Source organism: Nerophis ophidion, linkage group LG10 (genome assembly GCF_033978795.1).
Source record: "Nerophis ophidion isolate RoL-2023_Sa linkage group LG10, RoL_Noph_v1.0, whole genome shotgun sequence".
Lineage (NCBI taxonomy): Eukaryota > Metazoa > Chordata > Actinopteri > Syngnathiformes > Syngnathidae > Nerophis > Nerophis ophidion.
Window position 1 is genome coordinate 49,708,963 of NC_084620.1, and position 18,238 is coordinate 49,727,200.

General features: G+C 42.3%; 1 protein-coding gene across 1 annotated transcript in view; it reads left to right on the forward strand.

Moving 5' to 3' along the window:
* The first annotated feature begins 9,447 nt into the window (after positions 1–9,447).
* slc38a2 (solute carrier family 38 member 2) overlaps positions 9,448–18,238 on the forward strand; it is an 18,160-nt gene continuing 9,369 nt past the window's right edge. The window contains exons 1-7 of the mRNA XM_061914017.1: positions 9,448–9,738; positions 10,717–10,824; positions 10,913–10,994; positions 12,553–12,668; positions 14,197–14,270; positions 14,376–14,468; positions 14,643–14,715. Coding sequence (XP_061770001.1) covers positions 10,718–10,824; positions 10,913–10,994; positions 12,553–12,668; positions 14,197–14,270; positions 14,376–14,468; positions 14,643–14,715 — 545 coding nt within the window. The 5' untranslated portion in view covers positions 9,448–9,738; position 10,717. The remainder of the gene's footprint in view (positions 9,739–10,716; positions 10,825–10,912; positions 10,995–12,552; positions 12,669–14,196; positions 14,271–14,375; positions 14,469–14,642; positions 14,716–18,238) is intronic.

Here is an 18,238-nt window from a genome sequence, read left to right on the forward strand (position 1 = left end):
AAACAAAGCCCACCTGGGCCTTGCACTCACCTGCCGCTGTCTTTGAGGCCGGTCCTTGCACACCCCATTCCGCGGCAGGCCCGCAGGCCACGCCCCCTCCACATACTTCCACCCCCAGAGTCGGGCAAGAGCCGTCCGACCGCGCCTACTCCCCCCCTCCCCCGTGAGGGAGCGGGAGAGGAAGTCAGCCACAATCATCTCTTCTCCTGGTCTGTGGATCACTCTGAAATTGTAGGGTTGTAAAGCTAGATACCAACGGTGATCCGCGCGTTGGCATCCTTCATGCAGTGGAGCCACTGGAGGGATTTGTGGTCCGAATGAGCGCCCCAGGATGTAGTACCGGAGGGCACCAACCACCCACCGGATGGCAAGGCACTCTCTTTCCACGATGCTGTATCTCGCTTCCCGATCGGAGAGGTTCCGGCTGGTGTACAGAATGGGGCGGTCGACGCGTCAGCCTGCAGACAGAACGGGAAACAAAAATCAGGCATGTGCAGAACCGACTCCTCGCATAGGGCCTTCTTCGACCTCTCAAACACCTGCTGGCACTGCTCCGTCTGCTGGACCAGAACTCGAGCACACTTTCTGGTTAGGTCAGTTAGTTATCCCCAGGTCCGCGAACCAGGGGATAAACCTCTGGTAGTGACCTGCTAGTCACAAAAACTGCCTCACCTCTTTTTTCGTCATGGGGGTTGGGCAGGGCGCAATTTCCGCTGTTTTATCTACTTGCGGGGGCACCTTCCTTCCTCCCAAGTGGTACCCCAAATACTGTACCTCCCTCCGGCCAACTGCACACTTCGCCGGGTTGGCGGTGAGCCCCGTCTACCTAAAGGACCCGAGCACCGCCCCCACCCACTGCATGTGTTCTTCCCAGCATCCATACTGGATGATGATGTCATCCAGATAGGTGGCCATGTATGCAGCGTGAGGGCGCAGCACCCGGTCCATGAGGCGCTAGAACGTGGCGGGCGCACCACACAAGCCGAACGGAAGTGTCACAAATTGGTACAATCCTTCCGGAGTGGAAAATGCAGCTTTTTCCTGACTCTGGCGACAAGGGAATCTGCCAGTAGACCTTGGTCAAATCCAGTGTTGTGAAAATAACAAGCAGTGCATAGCCGATCCAGGAGCTCATCGACCCGGGGCATTGGGTCGGCATCAAAACGTCACACCACACAGAACCGCACAGACTAATTCTTCTTCCCTACCCTTGACGATGGGGCTGCACCACGCTCTGTGTTACTCTTCCATTACCCCTAACTCCAGCATAGGCTTTAATTCTTCCCGAACCACTTTGCCTTTGTGTCCGGGCAGCCTATAGGGCCGAGACCGCACCAGCACACCCGGGCTGGTCTCAATATGATGTTGGATGAGGTTTGTGCGGCCGGGTCGGGGGGAGAACACATTACAAAAGCGGTGCTGCAGCCAGCTAGATCCGCTCTCTGTGCTAACGTGAGCTGATTGTCACAGAGGAGAAAGGAGGGCTAGGCGGAGCGTGGGCTCTACGGCGGCACACGTCGCCCCGGATGCCGGGACAATAGAAACGGACCATTACTCGGTGGAGTGTTTTATCATACCCCATGTATCCGGCCATGGGGTGAACGTGCGCCGCCTGGAAAACCATTTCCCAATGGCGTTTCGGCACCAACAACTGGGTAATCTCCTCTCCTGTTTGAGTGTCACAACGCATCTCTAATGACTGAAAAATGAGGGAATACCTGCGCTGTTCCCGGGTGCACCAGCTGACCATCGATGGAAATCACCTGGTCCCAGGCCAAGCGCAGTGTCATCCTGAGACTGCTCGAGGGGGGAAAAAATATATAGGGGGCAAGTGGAAGTGCGGGATGGCTCCCCATGACATCCCCCGGCGCTTCCCCCTCGGTAGTGTCGGATGGACCCACGTCATCGCTGTAAACCGTGCAGATATGTCCTTTTCCCACCGGCCGTGAACGCACCACCACACACTGAGTCACTAAGTTGTTAAACCCCGTCCAATTGGTAACCAGGATTAAGGGGTGTGTAAGGTGCGCACTTACAGCAACCTTGACAATATGCTTTTGTCTGTCGTATTGAATTTCTATCGGCACCACAGGGTATTCGTGCACATCCCTATGAAAACATCTAATTTTTACCCATGCTGCCTGCCTCAAAGTTCCGGGTTGAACCAGGTTCTGGTGGATCATGGACTGCTCACAGCCCGAATCCACCATTGCCCAGTGTGTACTCCCTTGTTTCCTTACCGGCATACAGTACGCCTCAACCGGGCTGGGGGAGGGGAGGGCGCCGGAGGGCCGGCAACCCGGATCACCAGCCTCACCTCCACGGTGCAGTTTAAATGGTAAATGGGTTATACTTATATAGCGCTTTTCTATCGTCAAGGTACTCAAAGCGCTTTGACACTATTTCCACATTCACCCATTCACACACACATTCACACACTGATGGCGAGAGCTGCCATGCAAGGCCCTACTCACGACCCATCAGGAGCAAGGGTGAAGTGGACACAATGGACGTGAATAGGATGGTAGAAGGTGGGGATTGAACCAGGAAACCTCAGGTTGCTGGCACGGCCACTCTGCCAACCGCGCCACACCGTCCATTTACAACCAAATGATATGAAAGCAAGTGTTAATCACAAAAAATATAATTTATCTACAACCAACCTAAGGCTTAGTTCAGGTTAATTAGAAAAATAAATTACTAAATATACTGCAAAAGAACGGACTAAAATAACTGACAAAAATAAATGTAAATACATTATGTTGTGATAAAATAAATAAACAAAATATCTGTTTTTCAACTAAATTGTCAGAAAAATTCAAGTACAAAAAATACAGCTTCACTTTGGTCATATTTTTTGTGCTTAAGAAACTTTTCTATGACTTTAGCTCCAGACTTCTTCTGTTTGTTTGATATTATCATTACTGCCACCAGTGGTGGAAAAGTGTATTACATCTGAGTAATATGGGTAATAAACACAAAGTTAGAATAATACATAATGTTGGATATAGAGAACATACAAACCCTTTATTCATTGAATCAATTTCAATGATTTGGTGCATTTGCAACCAGCTAAAATGATGTACAAAGAAAACTATAACCTGCTAGCCAAGAATGTATAACAATTCTTCTCAACAAAAGAGGAGAAATATAACCTGAGAGGAAAATGTAATTTAAAACATTTGTATGCACGTGCAACACTTAATATCTTTAGCGTATCAGTTACATTATGGAATGGATCAATAAACAACTGTTTAAACACAAAGTATTCACAAAGTAACAAGGAAAAAATATCCAGATAAACATCTTGAACCTTAAAAAGGTTCAGGATGTTTATTTATTGAAGAGAAAGGTTGTAATTATGACTGATTCAAGTCACAAAATGAGAACAGAAAGTGAACAAATGTGTTCGCCGTTGTTTTGAAGCGGAAAAGAGGGAGGATCAAATAAGCTCTGCTTCTTCCTACTCCTTTTTGGACATGTTGTAAGAGGAGAATGAGAATATGTTGGCAATAAACTCAAACCATAACCGTGATAAATGTTATTTGGCTAGTTTTTTTTTATTGACTACAAAATGAAAATTAAGTTACAGCGCAAAGGCCCCAAAAAGGTGATAATAGATAATAATAATAAATAAAGTATGTAATACGGGGGTGCCCATTACGTCGATGGCGGAACATGGGTCCATCGATCGCCAGCCAGGCATTAAAAAAAAGTCCAAAATCCAAGCAAGGGGCCCGAGGGAGGAGAGCGAGTCCAAAGTTCATAAACAAGGTAGGAGGATCCGGGAAGGCAAAGTGGGGCCAGGAGGGAAGCAGCGGTGGTGACACGAACAAAAGGTAGTTTACGTTCCGACATCGAGTAGTCAGCGTCGGCCATCTTTATACTGCCCTCCTTCATCAATGTCAGGTGTGTCAGACGAAGACTGTCGCCGGCTGCGACGGAGAGTGGGCGCGGTCCGCTTGATGAGCGTGGTGGTGTGTCTGGAGTTGACAGCGGAGCCTCTGCGTGCTCTTGCAGCAACAGGAAGCCCAGTGTGTTTTTGACACAACTGTGCCCCCCCCCCCCTCTTATGCGGGGCCCTCGATGAGTGCCGAAGGGCTCCAGGGTTGACCCAATAAAATTCTTTAAGGAGTTCGGGGTCAGCCAGATACGAGGCAGGAACCAAAGACCTATCCTCAGGTCCATAACCCTCCCAATCTACCAAATAAACAAGTCCCCTCCCTTGTCGACGGACCCCGAGGATCTCCTTAACAGTCCATACGGGGTCACCATTGTCCAAAATTCTAGGAGGAGGCGGAATAGGTTCGGGGGAGGAAAATGGAGAACTAGCAACTGGCTTTATCTGTGAAACGTGGACTACAGGGTGACAATTGATAAATGGTGGTAGGGATAATTTAACTAAGACGGGGTTGATAATGGCCTCTATGGTAAAGGGCCCTACAAAACAGGGTGCGAGTTTGCATGATGGTACCTCAAGATGAAGGTCCTTAGTACATAGAAGTACTTGTTGTCCCGGAGAGTAAACAGGTGCTGGAATGCGTCGCCGGTTGGCACTGTTGCACATCCTTTCAGATGACTTAAGAAGCGACGATCAAGCAGCTTTCCATATCTGATGGCACTTTTTAATGGGTTTTCGGGATGATGGGACAGATGCTTCCAACTCCTGTTGAGGAAACATAGGAGGTTGGTACCCAAGGGAGCACTCGAATGGTGATAACCCAGTTGCAGAACTTTTCATGGAGTTATAGGCAAACTCGACCAAAGGAAGAAATTTGCTCCAAGAAGAAGGTTGTCGAGCGGAGATGCAGGGCAACATTGTCTCCACACTTTGGTTAGCTCTCACAGCCTGACCATTGCTCTGCGGGTGATAGCCAGACGTTAGACTGACCGTGGCCCCAATACCTTTGCAGAAGGTCTGCCACACCCTGAAAGTGAACTGCGGGCGCGGTCCGAAACAAATGCCATGTCGTTTCACTATATGATTTGTAAGTAGGTCAGCCGTTTCAGAGGAAGAAGGGAGTTTGGGAAATTGGACAAAATGTGCAGCCTTAGAAAATCGGTCAATAAATGTGAGTATGACGGTATTACCTTGAGAAGAAGGAAAACCAGTAATGAAGTCCAAGGAGATGTGAGACCATGGACGACTGGGGACGGGAAGAGGACACAGTAGTCCAGCCGGTGGTCTGTGGGACGGTTTATTTCGTGCACAAGTACGGCATGCGGCGATAAACTCACGGGTGTCCTGGGCCATGGATGGCCACCAGAATCGTCGGCGAATGAATGACAGTGTGCGTTGAAACCCCGGATGGCAAGAAAACACGCTGGAATGTCCCCACTCCAAGACTTGCGGACGTAGATCCCTGTGCACAAAGAGTTTGTTGGGAGGTCCGCCACCTGGCCCCGGATTCCTTTTCAGGGAGTCTTGGACAAGATCCTCCATTTTCCACGTGACCATGCCGATAATCCTGGAGGGGGGAAGAATAGTTTCTTCAGAAGTCTTGTCGGTGGTTTCCCCCGAGAATTGGCGAGAGAGTGCATCAGCCTAGGTATTGCTGGATCCTGGTATGTCAGATAGAACAAAATCGAAGCGTCCAAAGAACTGAGACCAACGGGCCTTTTGATCGTTGAGTCTCTTGGCATATTGAATATAAAGTAGATTACGGTGATCAGTGAGCACTTTAAACTGATGTTTAGCCCCTTCCAACCAATGTCTCAATTTTTTTAGTGCCTCGTAAACAGCAAGTAACTCACGATTCCCAGCATCATAATTAAGTTCTGCAGCGGATAATCGTCTGGAGAGATAAGCACAAGGATGGATCTTGCCGTCTAGTTTGGAGCGTTGAGAAAGAATAGCTCCGACACCTGAATCGGATGAGTCTACCTCAACTATGAAGGGGCAGTCCTGGTCCGGGTACACCAGGATAGGTGTCGAGATGAAGCTTTTCTTCAGGCACCAAAATGCCATGCCTGCTTCCCGGTTCCACTGAAAAGGTATATTGGTAGACCTAAGTGCATGAAGGGGTGCGGCCAACTTACTAAAATCCTTGATGAAACGTCTGTAGAACCCCGCAAATCCCAGAAAGCGACGTAATTCGGTCCGGTTTGAGGGTTGTGGCCATTCCACCACCGCTTTCACCTTCTTGGGGTCAGCCTTGATATGTCCCTTTTCAATGACAAACCCGAGAAATTCCACAGAAGATGAATGAAACTCACACTTTTCAGCTTTCACAAATAAACGGTTCTCTAATAGCCGTCGAAGGACAAGGCGGACGTGGTGCTGGTGTTCCTGAAGGCTTTTAGAAAAAATGAGTATGTCATCTAGGTAAACCACCACAAATCGATCAATCATATACCTCAGTATGTCATTTACCAGGGCCTGAAAAACTGCAGGAGCATTAGTAAGTCCAAAAGGCATGACCTTATACTCAAAGTGGCCCAGATGTGTGTTAAATGCTGTTTTCCATTCATCTCCTTCCCTGATTCGGACCAGATGGTATGCATTGCGAAGATCTACCTTGGAGAAAATGGTGGCTGGTGTGAGCGGTTCAAAAGATGAACTAAGCAGAGGTAGAGGATAATTGTTCTTCATAGTAATACTGTTAAGTTGGCAGTAGTCGATGCAGGGACGTAGTGAACCATCCTTTTTGTTAAAGAAAAACCCAGCGGCTACAGGCGACTTAGATGATCTGATGATACCTGAAGCAAGGGACTCGGAGATGTAATCCTTCATTGCTTGTTTCTCGGGCAGAGACAGATTATGCAGTCGACTACAAGGGAGAGCAGCATTGGGAATGAGATTGATTGCGCAATCATAAGGTCTGTGAGGTGGAAGGGACAGCGCTTGTTCCTTACTGAACACTGCGGCAAGATTGTGGTAAATCTTGGGGATACGAGAGATGTCCCCTGGAGTTGACGCTGGTTTGAGGCCTTTGGAAGGCACTACCGCAGATTTAAGGCAATGAGCATGACAGTGATTACTCCAAGCCAGAATCTTACCAGTAGTCCATGAAATGTGGGGATCATGTTGAATGAGCCAGGACCGCCCTAGGACCAGGGGGGCTACAGGAGCTTCCAAAACCCAGAAGCTGATGACTTCTGTGTGGTTGCCAGAAAGGGTAAGAGTAATTTGTTCAGTGCGGTACTTGATGGGGCCCAAAGGGTGGCCATCTAAGGCATGAGCAGAGACAAAATCTTTTAATGGTACTAAAGGAACATACTTCTCACAGGCGTACCTTAAGTCCATGAAGCTTTCGTCGGCCCCAGAGTCCAGGTAGGCGTCAATAAATAACGTCCTAGTTTCCCAAGCCAAGCTTGCGGGGAACAAAATGCTGGGGTTCCTCCAGGAAGGAGTCCTGGGGACAGTAGTATTGCTCACCAGGGTCCCCTCGACTGGTGAGCCCGATCTTTTGGCCGAAAAGTGCAATTGCGTATTTGATGGTCCGCCCGGCCACAGTAAAGACATAGTCTGAGTTGGAACCTCCATTGTCTCTCTTCAAAAGATAGTTGAGAACTGCCAATTTGCATGGGTTCATGATGTGATGTGTCACTCGGACTTACAGTACCGGAACCCATAGTGTAGTGACGATTAGTTCCTTTAGGGACTCCTGCGGAGGCTGTGCTGCCATAATCGCTCCTCCTCTCTGCCTCACGTTCCATGAGGCATTGGTTGAATAGGAGGGCTAACTCGATGAGGTCTTGACATTTTGAGGGTCTGTCTAGCAACAGACCATCCTTAACGGAATAATTAAGGCCTCTACGATAAGTGCTCTGGAGTGCCTTGTCATCTCATCCACTCTCTGCCGCCAGGGTTCTGAACTCCAAGGTATAAGTAGCTACAGACCGGGACCCTTGCCGCATGGAATGGAGTCAGGAAGCGGCGTCCCCACCCTCCGCAGGATGATCAAAAACAGCCAAAAATTATTTTCGAAAAGAAGCATAATTCATGTTAAGACCAGAATCTTTACTGAGAGCCGACGTGGCCCATTTCAAAGCAGGTCCAGAAAGTAAGGAGAATATAAATGCTATCTTAGCACCGTCATTAGCATATCGAGATGGCTGGTGTAAAAAAATTAATTCACATTGAACCAAGAAGCCACGACACTGTTCGAAACATCTTTCAAAGTTCTTAGGACTAGCTATCTTTGGTTCGCGGAAAGGAGTGGCTCCTCCGGTGGTGGATGTACTTGGTGTGCTAATGGCGGTTGTGGGGGGTGTCACCTGAGCTGCGTTGAGGTTGTTGAGTCTAGACAACAGGCTGGCAAAAGCGACGTCCAATTTGTCCTCCAAGGTGGAAAAGCGAACCTGGTGTTGTTGAAGGACGGTTTGGATTGTGGACAAGTCCGTGCTGGGTGAAGTCAGAGTCCGAGGTCCGCCTGAAGACTTAGGGGTGCCGTCTGGTTCCATCTTGGTCGGAACATAATGTTATGTTCGCTATTGGGGAAGGAGATGGAACAGCGAAGGAATGTCAAGTTCAACCGGTTTATTCGAAGACTTGATGATTACGTGGAGTGTGGAATTTATCATATGTAGATACCGTAAGGTTTTGTTGAGGTGCGTGTTGGTTGAAAAGGGTGTCCAAATCTGAGAGGGAGCAAGCCAGAGGGAGTCCAAAGTCCAAGCGAGGGGCCCGATCCCCCGACCTCGTCCATAAACGAGGTCGGGGGATCCGGGAAGGCAAAGTGGTGCCATTGCTTAATAACTTTAATAAATACACTTTTGGTCAATTGACTTAGTTGCGATTTCCCTCTCTGCATGAAAGTTTAAAAGTAGTATATATTAATGCAGTATGAAGAAGAATGTTTTAATGTATACACATAGAATCATCATACTGCTGTGATTATATGTATCAAGTGTTCATTCAAGGCCAAGGCTAAATATAGTAATATATATCGTATATATCGATATGGCCTAAAAATATAGCAATATCAAAAAAAGGCCAGATCATCCAGCCCTAATTCCAATCAATGCAAGTCATCAGAATCAGGTCATACACCAACTTATATTATTGTCTTCATGAAAGACAGGTGTGTTAAACATGCTTGTATTATCATTAAACACCTTTACCTTGTTAACAAAAATGTCTCTTTCAGAAATAAACAAGTATAAATGATATACATGAATGAGGTAGATCCCCTCCACTTGGTCAATTGAAACGTAGAAAAAGTGTGGTCCCCCGTGGTTTAATAACTGAGTGTTTTCATAAAATGGCTGTGGATATTTTCCATTTTTGTGTGGGATCCAACACCAGGTCCACTCTAAAGTCCACACCAGCATTCCTTTGCTGTGCACCACTCACATAATGTTCTGTTTGTACACAAAAGTACGTCACAGTTGCGCGTAAAATGTCTCCTCCTGCCCCCGTCTAGGCCACGCCCAGTCAACAACCCCCCTCCCCCCCCCCTCCCCTCACTGACCCCTCCCGTCTCCTGGCTGATGCAATGCATTATAAGGGTGAGTCCACATCCCTCCTTCAGCAGAACACTCTTGTCCTTACGCCGCGTTTTGGTGCATTTTTGTCCAATATTACAAGGAGAAATAAATAAATAAAGCATTTGTACGCACCAGTTGGTGTATTCGAATATCATCTTTTTACTGTGTTGTTTGAGAGCCTCTATGGTTATCCGCAGTTCTTTTTTCTAAGGATCAGTCAGCTTTTGGAATCCGTTCTTTTTTTTTTGGAATCTTGACTTTTTTTTGGATCCAGAAGGGATTTTAAAGGGGACATCTTCATAAAAGGTAAGAAGGCCGACATGTCATGTTCTTGACAGGCAGAAAAAAGTGGACATAGGAAATGGAGTGCATTGTTTGGTTGTGGTTGTCTTTTATCAACGCGCTCAAATGTTCCAATCGAGCGTGTCACGTCTTCCCGGGTCATCCTTGGCCCACGTGAATAAATCATTGGACGTGGCGCGATTTGAAGAGAAAGGTGAAGAGCTTGAGGGCTAATGAGAGTGGGACGTTGCATCATGGTACGAGCGGAAAAAGGGAGCCGTGCCCATAGAGGGACAACACGTGCCATTGTTTCCATTGATGCCGCTCGTTAGGTCTGATGTCATTAAAGCAGTCTGAGCTCAGACTTTACGGGGCCTACTTGGGCTTCTTTGGACTTTCATCCACTCAGGACATGAAAATGCTGGGTTTTTGGAAAGACAACATTCTTATGGTAATGTAATGTCTTCAAAAAAAAAAAAAAAAAAAAAAGATTCCGACACGCCCTTTCATGCTTTTTGATGCCAATGTGGCGCAAAATCCACACTGCGGCTTTTTTGTCATTGAGCGTTCAGTTGACGGGGCTGAGGTGTTGGCGGGTAGACTCAGATGCCGGTCTGGTATTTTTCCACTGCCGGTGCGTCAAGACCCCCTCCCTTCTCCGAGAAGTCACATGATCCGGCAGGCCGCGCGCACTCTAATATTGATTATTCGAAAGGAGAACGTGAGCGTGCACGCTTATAAATGAATAAAGGATTTTTAAACATTTTTCCCTGTTGTGTCACATGCCCTAAATATATATTGAGTTATAGTGTGTTAGTATGTACCTATTCTTTAAAGTGTTTTATTTTTTTCTTTAAAGTAGGTTTTATCGACATTTTAAACACAATGAAATAATAATAAGGTTAATTATGTAGCATCTGTCACCAAGCGAAACACCATGTGATTACAGGGCACATGGTTTGTAGGCAATAGTCTTAAAGAAAGCTTTTTTTCCCTTTCCAGTATGAAGCAAACCGAAATGAGCCGTTTGTCCCGTGAAGAGGACAACAGCAGCACCAACAGCAATGAGTACAATTACTCTGAGTGTCCCAGCAAAGTCCCGCTGAATAGGTGAGAAAGTGTTCCGGGCGTAACAACTGCATGCGTTTTGAGTGTCGGTATGAAGCTATTAATGTCAAACTTGTCTTTGGAAAAAAAGTCAATTTGCAGACATCGAGGCGGAGAGTGAAAACTTCCTCCCAGAGCAAAACCTCGGCAAGAAGAAGTATGAGACAGAATATGTAAGTTTGAAATATTTTTGGGTAAAATATTGCATAATTTGTGTGTTTGGCATATGAAAAAATCAATAATTTATTTGACCAAAACGGCATAAAACAATTTAAAAAAAACACGAAAAATGTATTTAAAAACGTATAATCGACGTGAAGATCTAAAATTGATCCAAAGACTTAAGCATTAAAAGTAAGAAAATAATGATTTTATTTATTTTTAACACTTTAATGAGTGGGACCCTTTTGGGGCCCTAGGATTTTTACTGAAACATTTTTTTTCCAAAACTGTCATTTCTCAAAAAAATGTATATATCAATTTTATTAATTATTTAACTACTTAAGGCCCCACATACTTTACATCAAATATTCCTTTGAAATATGTTTAGAGAAAATATTGCATAATTTGTGTGTTTGCCATGAAAATAAATTAAGGTCTTCTTGACAAAAATTGCATAAAACAAACAAGAAAACATAAAAAAAAAAAACTTAGAATTAACGGATAGATTTGAGAATTATTTACAGACTTAAGCATTGAAAGTAAGAAAAAAACAAAACTAATTTTTAACATTTTTATAAGTGGGACCCTTTTTGATCACCAATAATTTTAGTGGAATTATTTTTTTAAACAATAATAATGAATTAAAATCAGTGCTAATCAATATTGGCCCATTTAAGAATCCAATTGCTTTACATCAAATATTCCATGTTTGTGTTAAAATATTACATAATTTGCGTTTTTGGCATAAAAATAAATCAAGGTTTTCTCTGACAAAAAGACATTAACACAAACAAACAATCAAAAAAAAACTTAACATTGATGGATACACCTGAAGTTAATCTATGGACTTTGAAAGTAGGAAAAAAAATGTATGACTTATGTGGGGCTCTTTTCGATCCCCAACAATTTTAGTGTTGTTTTTTTTAACGTTTTTTATAAATTATTGACTAATTACTTCACATTAAACATTCCATTTTGAAACATGTTTTGGGGGAAAATTTGCATATTGTGTGTTTTTGTCATATACAAAACTAAGTTTATAGCAAAAGGGCACAAAACAAAGAAACAACAACCAAAAACTCACAAATCTGAAATGGATTTAGAGATTTGTGTTAAAAGTTAAAAAATAAATATATGACTTGGTTTTAACACTTTTATAAATGGAGCCTTTTGGATGCCCAAGAATGTTAGTTGGGTTTTTTTAAACTGTCATTGTTGTAATAATAAAAAAAACAATGTTTTTATATATTATTGACTAATTAGTGGAGATCAAATATTCTACTTTAAAAATGTTTTGGGGAAGATATTGCATAATGTCTTTTTGCCATAAAAAGCAAGGTTTTGACAAAAAGAGCATTAAAACAACATCTTTGTAATCAAAGTCGGTCACGAAAGTAGACCTATAGATAAAGTGTTGAATAAAAAAATTTAAGTTTGGTCCCTAAAGCTTAAACAAATCTATATATTGTATTGACTTTGGAGAAGAAAAATATCAAAACTTAAAAGTTTGGACACCCCGGGTTTACTTGAATAAAAACATGAGTAATTGTGAGAGTTGTCTCTCCACAGCACCAGGGCAACACCTCCTTTGGCATGTCGGTCTTCAACCTGGGCAACGCCATCATGGGAAGTGGCATCTTGGGCCTGTCCTACGCCATGGCCAACACTGGCATCGCCCTATTTGTGTAAGTAGCACCTTGCCAAAATAATTTCAGCAGCTGCGCTATCGTGTTTGCCCTAGATAAAAGGGTGGGAAGATCAGGCTCAATGGGACGCTCGAGGTAGGCGCAGGTCGTGCGTCACCACCTCTGGTGCACCGTGTCACCAAGGAGTGGCGTGAATGGCTGTGGAGTCAGCAGCTGGCATACAGGACACAATTTCTGATTGACAGTGGCAGCACTGGCTACAGCTTCTTTCTCATACACTATTAATACACCACAAGACCTTTCCACCAGTGTGACTCAAGCGCTACCACTCAGGAGGAAAAAAGCACATGAGACTCACATGCATGTGAGGAAATACGCCATGAATCAACAACACCCGATGAGCTCTGCTTCAAATATGGGTTCATTCACCACAAATTGTCTTTATATGATCTGCGGTAGAACAATGCCATCCTCTTCCACTGGATGGCACATGACTGACCCCGGAGTCCAGTATAAAGAGAGAGAGTGTGGCCAACTAAACAGGCGCCATATTTGCTACCGAGCCAGTGTGCATGCATTCCGGTCGTTCTGACGTAAAATAAAACATAAAAACACGTCTAGTGTGAAATATACTCCAGTTCGTAAATCTACAATAAAACATGCTTTGAGTCTGTCACAATATAATTTTGCGCCGTGTTTGATCCACTCCAATGTATGCGTTCATGTAGTGATTAGTGAGCAGCAGGCTCTATAACACGCTGCTGACGGCAAAATAAGATACACACAATGACGAAAATCAATCTTCATTAGATGATATAAATAACTGAAAACATGTTTTATATTCTAGTTTCTTCAAAATCGCCACCATTTGTTGTGATTACTGCTTTGCACACATTGGCATTCTCTCGATGCGCTTCAAGCACACCTGTGATGTGAAAAGTGAAAACCATTTCAGGTGACAACCTCTTGAAGCTCTTTGAGAGAATGCCAAAAGTGTGCGAAAAACCAAAGGGTGGCTATTTTGAAGAAACTAAAATACAAAACATGTTTTCATTTTCACCTTTTTTTGTTAAGTACATAACTCCACGTGTTCATTCATAGTTTTAATGTGACAATCTAAAATGTAAATAGCATTGAATGAGAAGGTGTGTCTAAACTTTCGGTCTGTACTGTATATCCATACATATATTTATTGTTTATATATATCTGCATTTGATTTTTGACATGTTACTAAACGGACTGTTGATAAAACTGTTATGTTTGTAGTTATGAAAATCAATAAAACATATTACGAAGAAAAAACAGTATGTCAAGTGTGAATGGATGTGCATGATTACACGACAAAAAACCTTTTCAATTAAAAGCGATGTGGAATGAAGAAGTGCAGTGCACGTATATCCCCAGCTCAAAGTTGGAAGCAAACATGGCGCCTTGCAGTCACACGAGGGCTTTATGATCAGTAATTTAGGTCGCCTGAAACCGAGTTGGCCATACTTTCTTCAAACACGACTGACTGACCCTAATCCTTTATTTCTGTAAAATAACAGTGATTACATTTTGTTTCCAGGATCCTCCTTGTGGCCGTCGCCATCTTCTCTTTATATTCTGTGCATTTGCTACTAAAGACGGCCAGCGAAGGAGGTGAGTCTGCCGTTTTGTTGTTGTTGTTGTTGTTTTTTTGTTTTTTTTTAACGATGCGACCAAATATTGCTAGATTTTAATTTGTTTAATTATTTTTTGTAAAAGGCGCGCTGGTGTACGAGCAGCTGGGCTACAAAGCCTTCGGGCTGCCTGGAAAACTGGCGGCGTCCTGCTCCATCACCATGCAGAACATCGGAGGTGAGTGCTGGAATTAACACACCATCACTCTGTTCGAAATGAAAACATGACCTGAGTCACTCTTTTTATTTCATACCCTGGAACAACTGGGCCCCTTAGCAAATATTTCATGTGTTGTGGAAGCCTCACTCTTGGGGATAAAACCTGCTCACCTTATTTTTTGCCCTCTTTCAGCCATGTCAAGCTACCTCTACATCGTCAAATACGAGCTGCCCATTGTCATCAAGGCTTTTGCGGGAAATAATGAGTGAGTATCTGGCACCTCTGTTTTATTCAAATCATCTCCCCGTCTCCTGTATTGACTGTAGTAATCAACTACACGCATACAGTAGTCAACTACATGCAAACATGCGTACAGTAGTCAATGACACACGTACAGTAGTCAACTACACACATACAGTAGTAACTACACACATACAGTAGTCAACCACATGCATACAGTAATTAACTACACGCATACAGTAGTCAACTACACGCAAACATGCATACAGTAGGCAACTACACACATACAGTAGTAACTACACACATACAGTAGTCAACCACATGCATACAGTAGTCAACTATATGCAGACATTCAGTCAACTACACACATAAAATAGTCAACTACACACAAACATGCATACAGTAGTCAACAACACGCATACAGTAGTCAACAACACGCATACAGTAGTCAACTACATGTATAAAGTAGTCAACTACATGTAAACATGCATACAGTAGTCAACTACACGCATACAGTAGTCAACAACTACATGAAAACATGCATACAGTAGTCAACTATACGCATACAGTAGTCAACAACTACATGCAAACATGCATACAGTAGTCAACTACACGCATACAGTAGTCAACAACTACATGAAAACATGCATACAGTAGTCAACTATACGCATACAGTAGTCAACAACTACATGCAAACATGCATACAGTAGTCAACTACACGCATACAGTAGTCAACAACTACATGAAAACATGCATACAGTAGTCAACTACATGCATACAGTAATCAACTACATGGATACAGTAGTCAACTACACGCATACAGTTGTCAAAAACTACATGAAAACATGCATACAGTAGTCAACTACATGCATACAGTAGTCAACTACATGCAAATATGCATACAGTAGTCCACTAGATGCATAAAGTAGTCAACTACAAGCAAAAATACATACAGTAGTCAACTACACGCATACAGTAGTAACTAGACACATACAGTAGTAACTACACACAGTCAACTACATGCAGGCATGCAATCAACTACACGCATACAATAGTCAACTACATGTAAACATGCATACAGTAGTCAACTACACGCATACAGTAGTCAACAACTACATGCAAACATGCATACAGTAGTCAACTATACGCATACAGTAGTCAACAACTACATGCAAACATGCATACAGTAGTCAACTACACGCATACAGTAGTCAACAACTACATGAAAACATGCATACAGTAGTCAACTACATGCATACAGTAATCAACTACATGGATACAGTAGTCAACTACACGCATACAGTTGTCAAAAACTACATGAAAACATGCATACAGTAGTCAACTACATGCATACAGTAGTCAACTACATGCAAATATGCATACAGTAGTCCACTAGATGCATAAAGTAGTCAACTACAAGCAAAAATACATACAGTAGTCAACTACACGCATACAGTAGTAACTAGACACATACAGTAGTAACTACACACAGAGTCAACTACATGCAGGCATGCAATCAACTACACGCATACAATAGTCAACTACATGTAAACATGCATACAGCAGTCAACTACACGCATACAGTAGTCCACGACTACATGCAAACATGCATACAGTAGTCAAATACATGCATACAGTAGTCAACTACACGCATACAGTAGTCAACTACATGCAAACATGCATACAGTAGTCAACTACACGCAAACATGCATACAGTAGTCAACTACACGCATAGTTGTGATCTACACGCAAACGGTACTCAACTACACATATCAATCCATCCATTTTCTACCGCTTGTTTTTTATATATATATATATATATATATATATATATATATATATATACACGTATATATATATATATACACACGTATATATATATATATATATATATATATATATATATATATATATATATATATATATATATATATATATATATATGTCTTGATTGGATTATCCAGAGAATAGTGCTCGATAACGTGGTAGAGCGCAATATGTAGGTGTGGGAAAAAAATCACAAGACTACTTCATCTCTACAGAACTACAGAACTCTACAGAAACAGTTCTGTAGAGATGAAGTAGTCTTGTGATTTTTTTCCCGCACCTACATATATATATATATATATATATATATATATATATATATATATATATATATATATATATATATATATATATATATATATATATATATATATATATATACACACACACACACAAGTCGCCACCCTGTCATGAGGTGACGACTTGTCCTGTCATGAGGCGGCGACTTGTCCAGGGTGTACACCGCCTTCTACCCAAATGCACCCCCTTTAACCCCAAAAGGGACAAGCAGTAGAAAATGGATGGATGGATATTAGTCCAAAGGGTCCTTCAAAAGGCCCTTGTCGTCTGCAGCTGGTGCCACATCGAGATAGACTGTGTGTGTGTGGTATCAGCTCACTCACCGCGACCTTGCCTCACATCACACTCGACAGCCAGTTCCTCTCATTGCAACTTCTGTTCTTGGCATTTTTTCTGCGTGCAACGCCTTCTTACCGTTTCGGGCTGTTTTTTTCTCTCTTGATGCTGACGAGCGCGTGGCTTGTGAAGCTGCACACATTAAAAAGAACGAGCTGACATTAAAAACAAGCGAGCCGCCATTATGCTGACGAGACAAATTCAAAAACATTTAAACGTCAACTCAAAACCGGACTTGGACTGCTAGATTTAGAGCATGACACGCAATTATTCTGAAGGCTGAGGAAGTTTGAATGTGCCTTTTTAATAAGTGATGTTGAATACCTCAAAAAGCAATAATAACGAATATATGTATTAAAAAGTTGGTACATTTCAAAGGTTCCAGTGTTAGTGTTTTTATTCACGCTAGAAGGAAAAACGAGGCTCCATCTTGGTGACCGCAAGGCTGAAATATAGCCTGTTTTTATTAAGTAACATAAAATTGTCTTCATAAATTTACCTCAGATCTGAATCATTTTTTCAAGTTGTCCCAGCTTATTTTATTCACCAATTTTAATGATCAGAACGTTAACTCATACAGTGGCTTGTATGGGTAAATACAATTTTAAATAAATAAATATATAAGAAAAAAAAAAAATAGATAAATGTATAAATAAATACACAAAGAAAGAACTACATATATAAATACACCAATAAATAGATCAATAAGAAAATAAATATACAAAAATAGATGAATTAAAAAACAAATAAAAAAATGGATCAATAAATAGCTAAAAAAAAATATATGAACAAAGAAATAAATTGATGATCAAAAAATATATGAATAAATAGATGGATAAACAAATACATGGATATGTATTTTTTAAATCATACAGTGGCTTGTGTGGATAAATATATTTTAAAAAAGGTAAACAAAAAAAATAGAAATAAAGAAAGAGAAATAAATAAATACATAAATATAAAAACAAAAATAAAGAACTAGATATATATCGATGGATAAACCAAGAAATAGATCAACAAAAAAATAAAGTAAAAAAAATAAATAGATATACAGAACTAATAAATAGATATACAGAACTAGATGA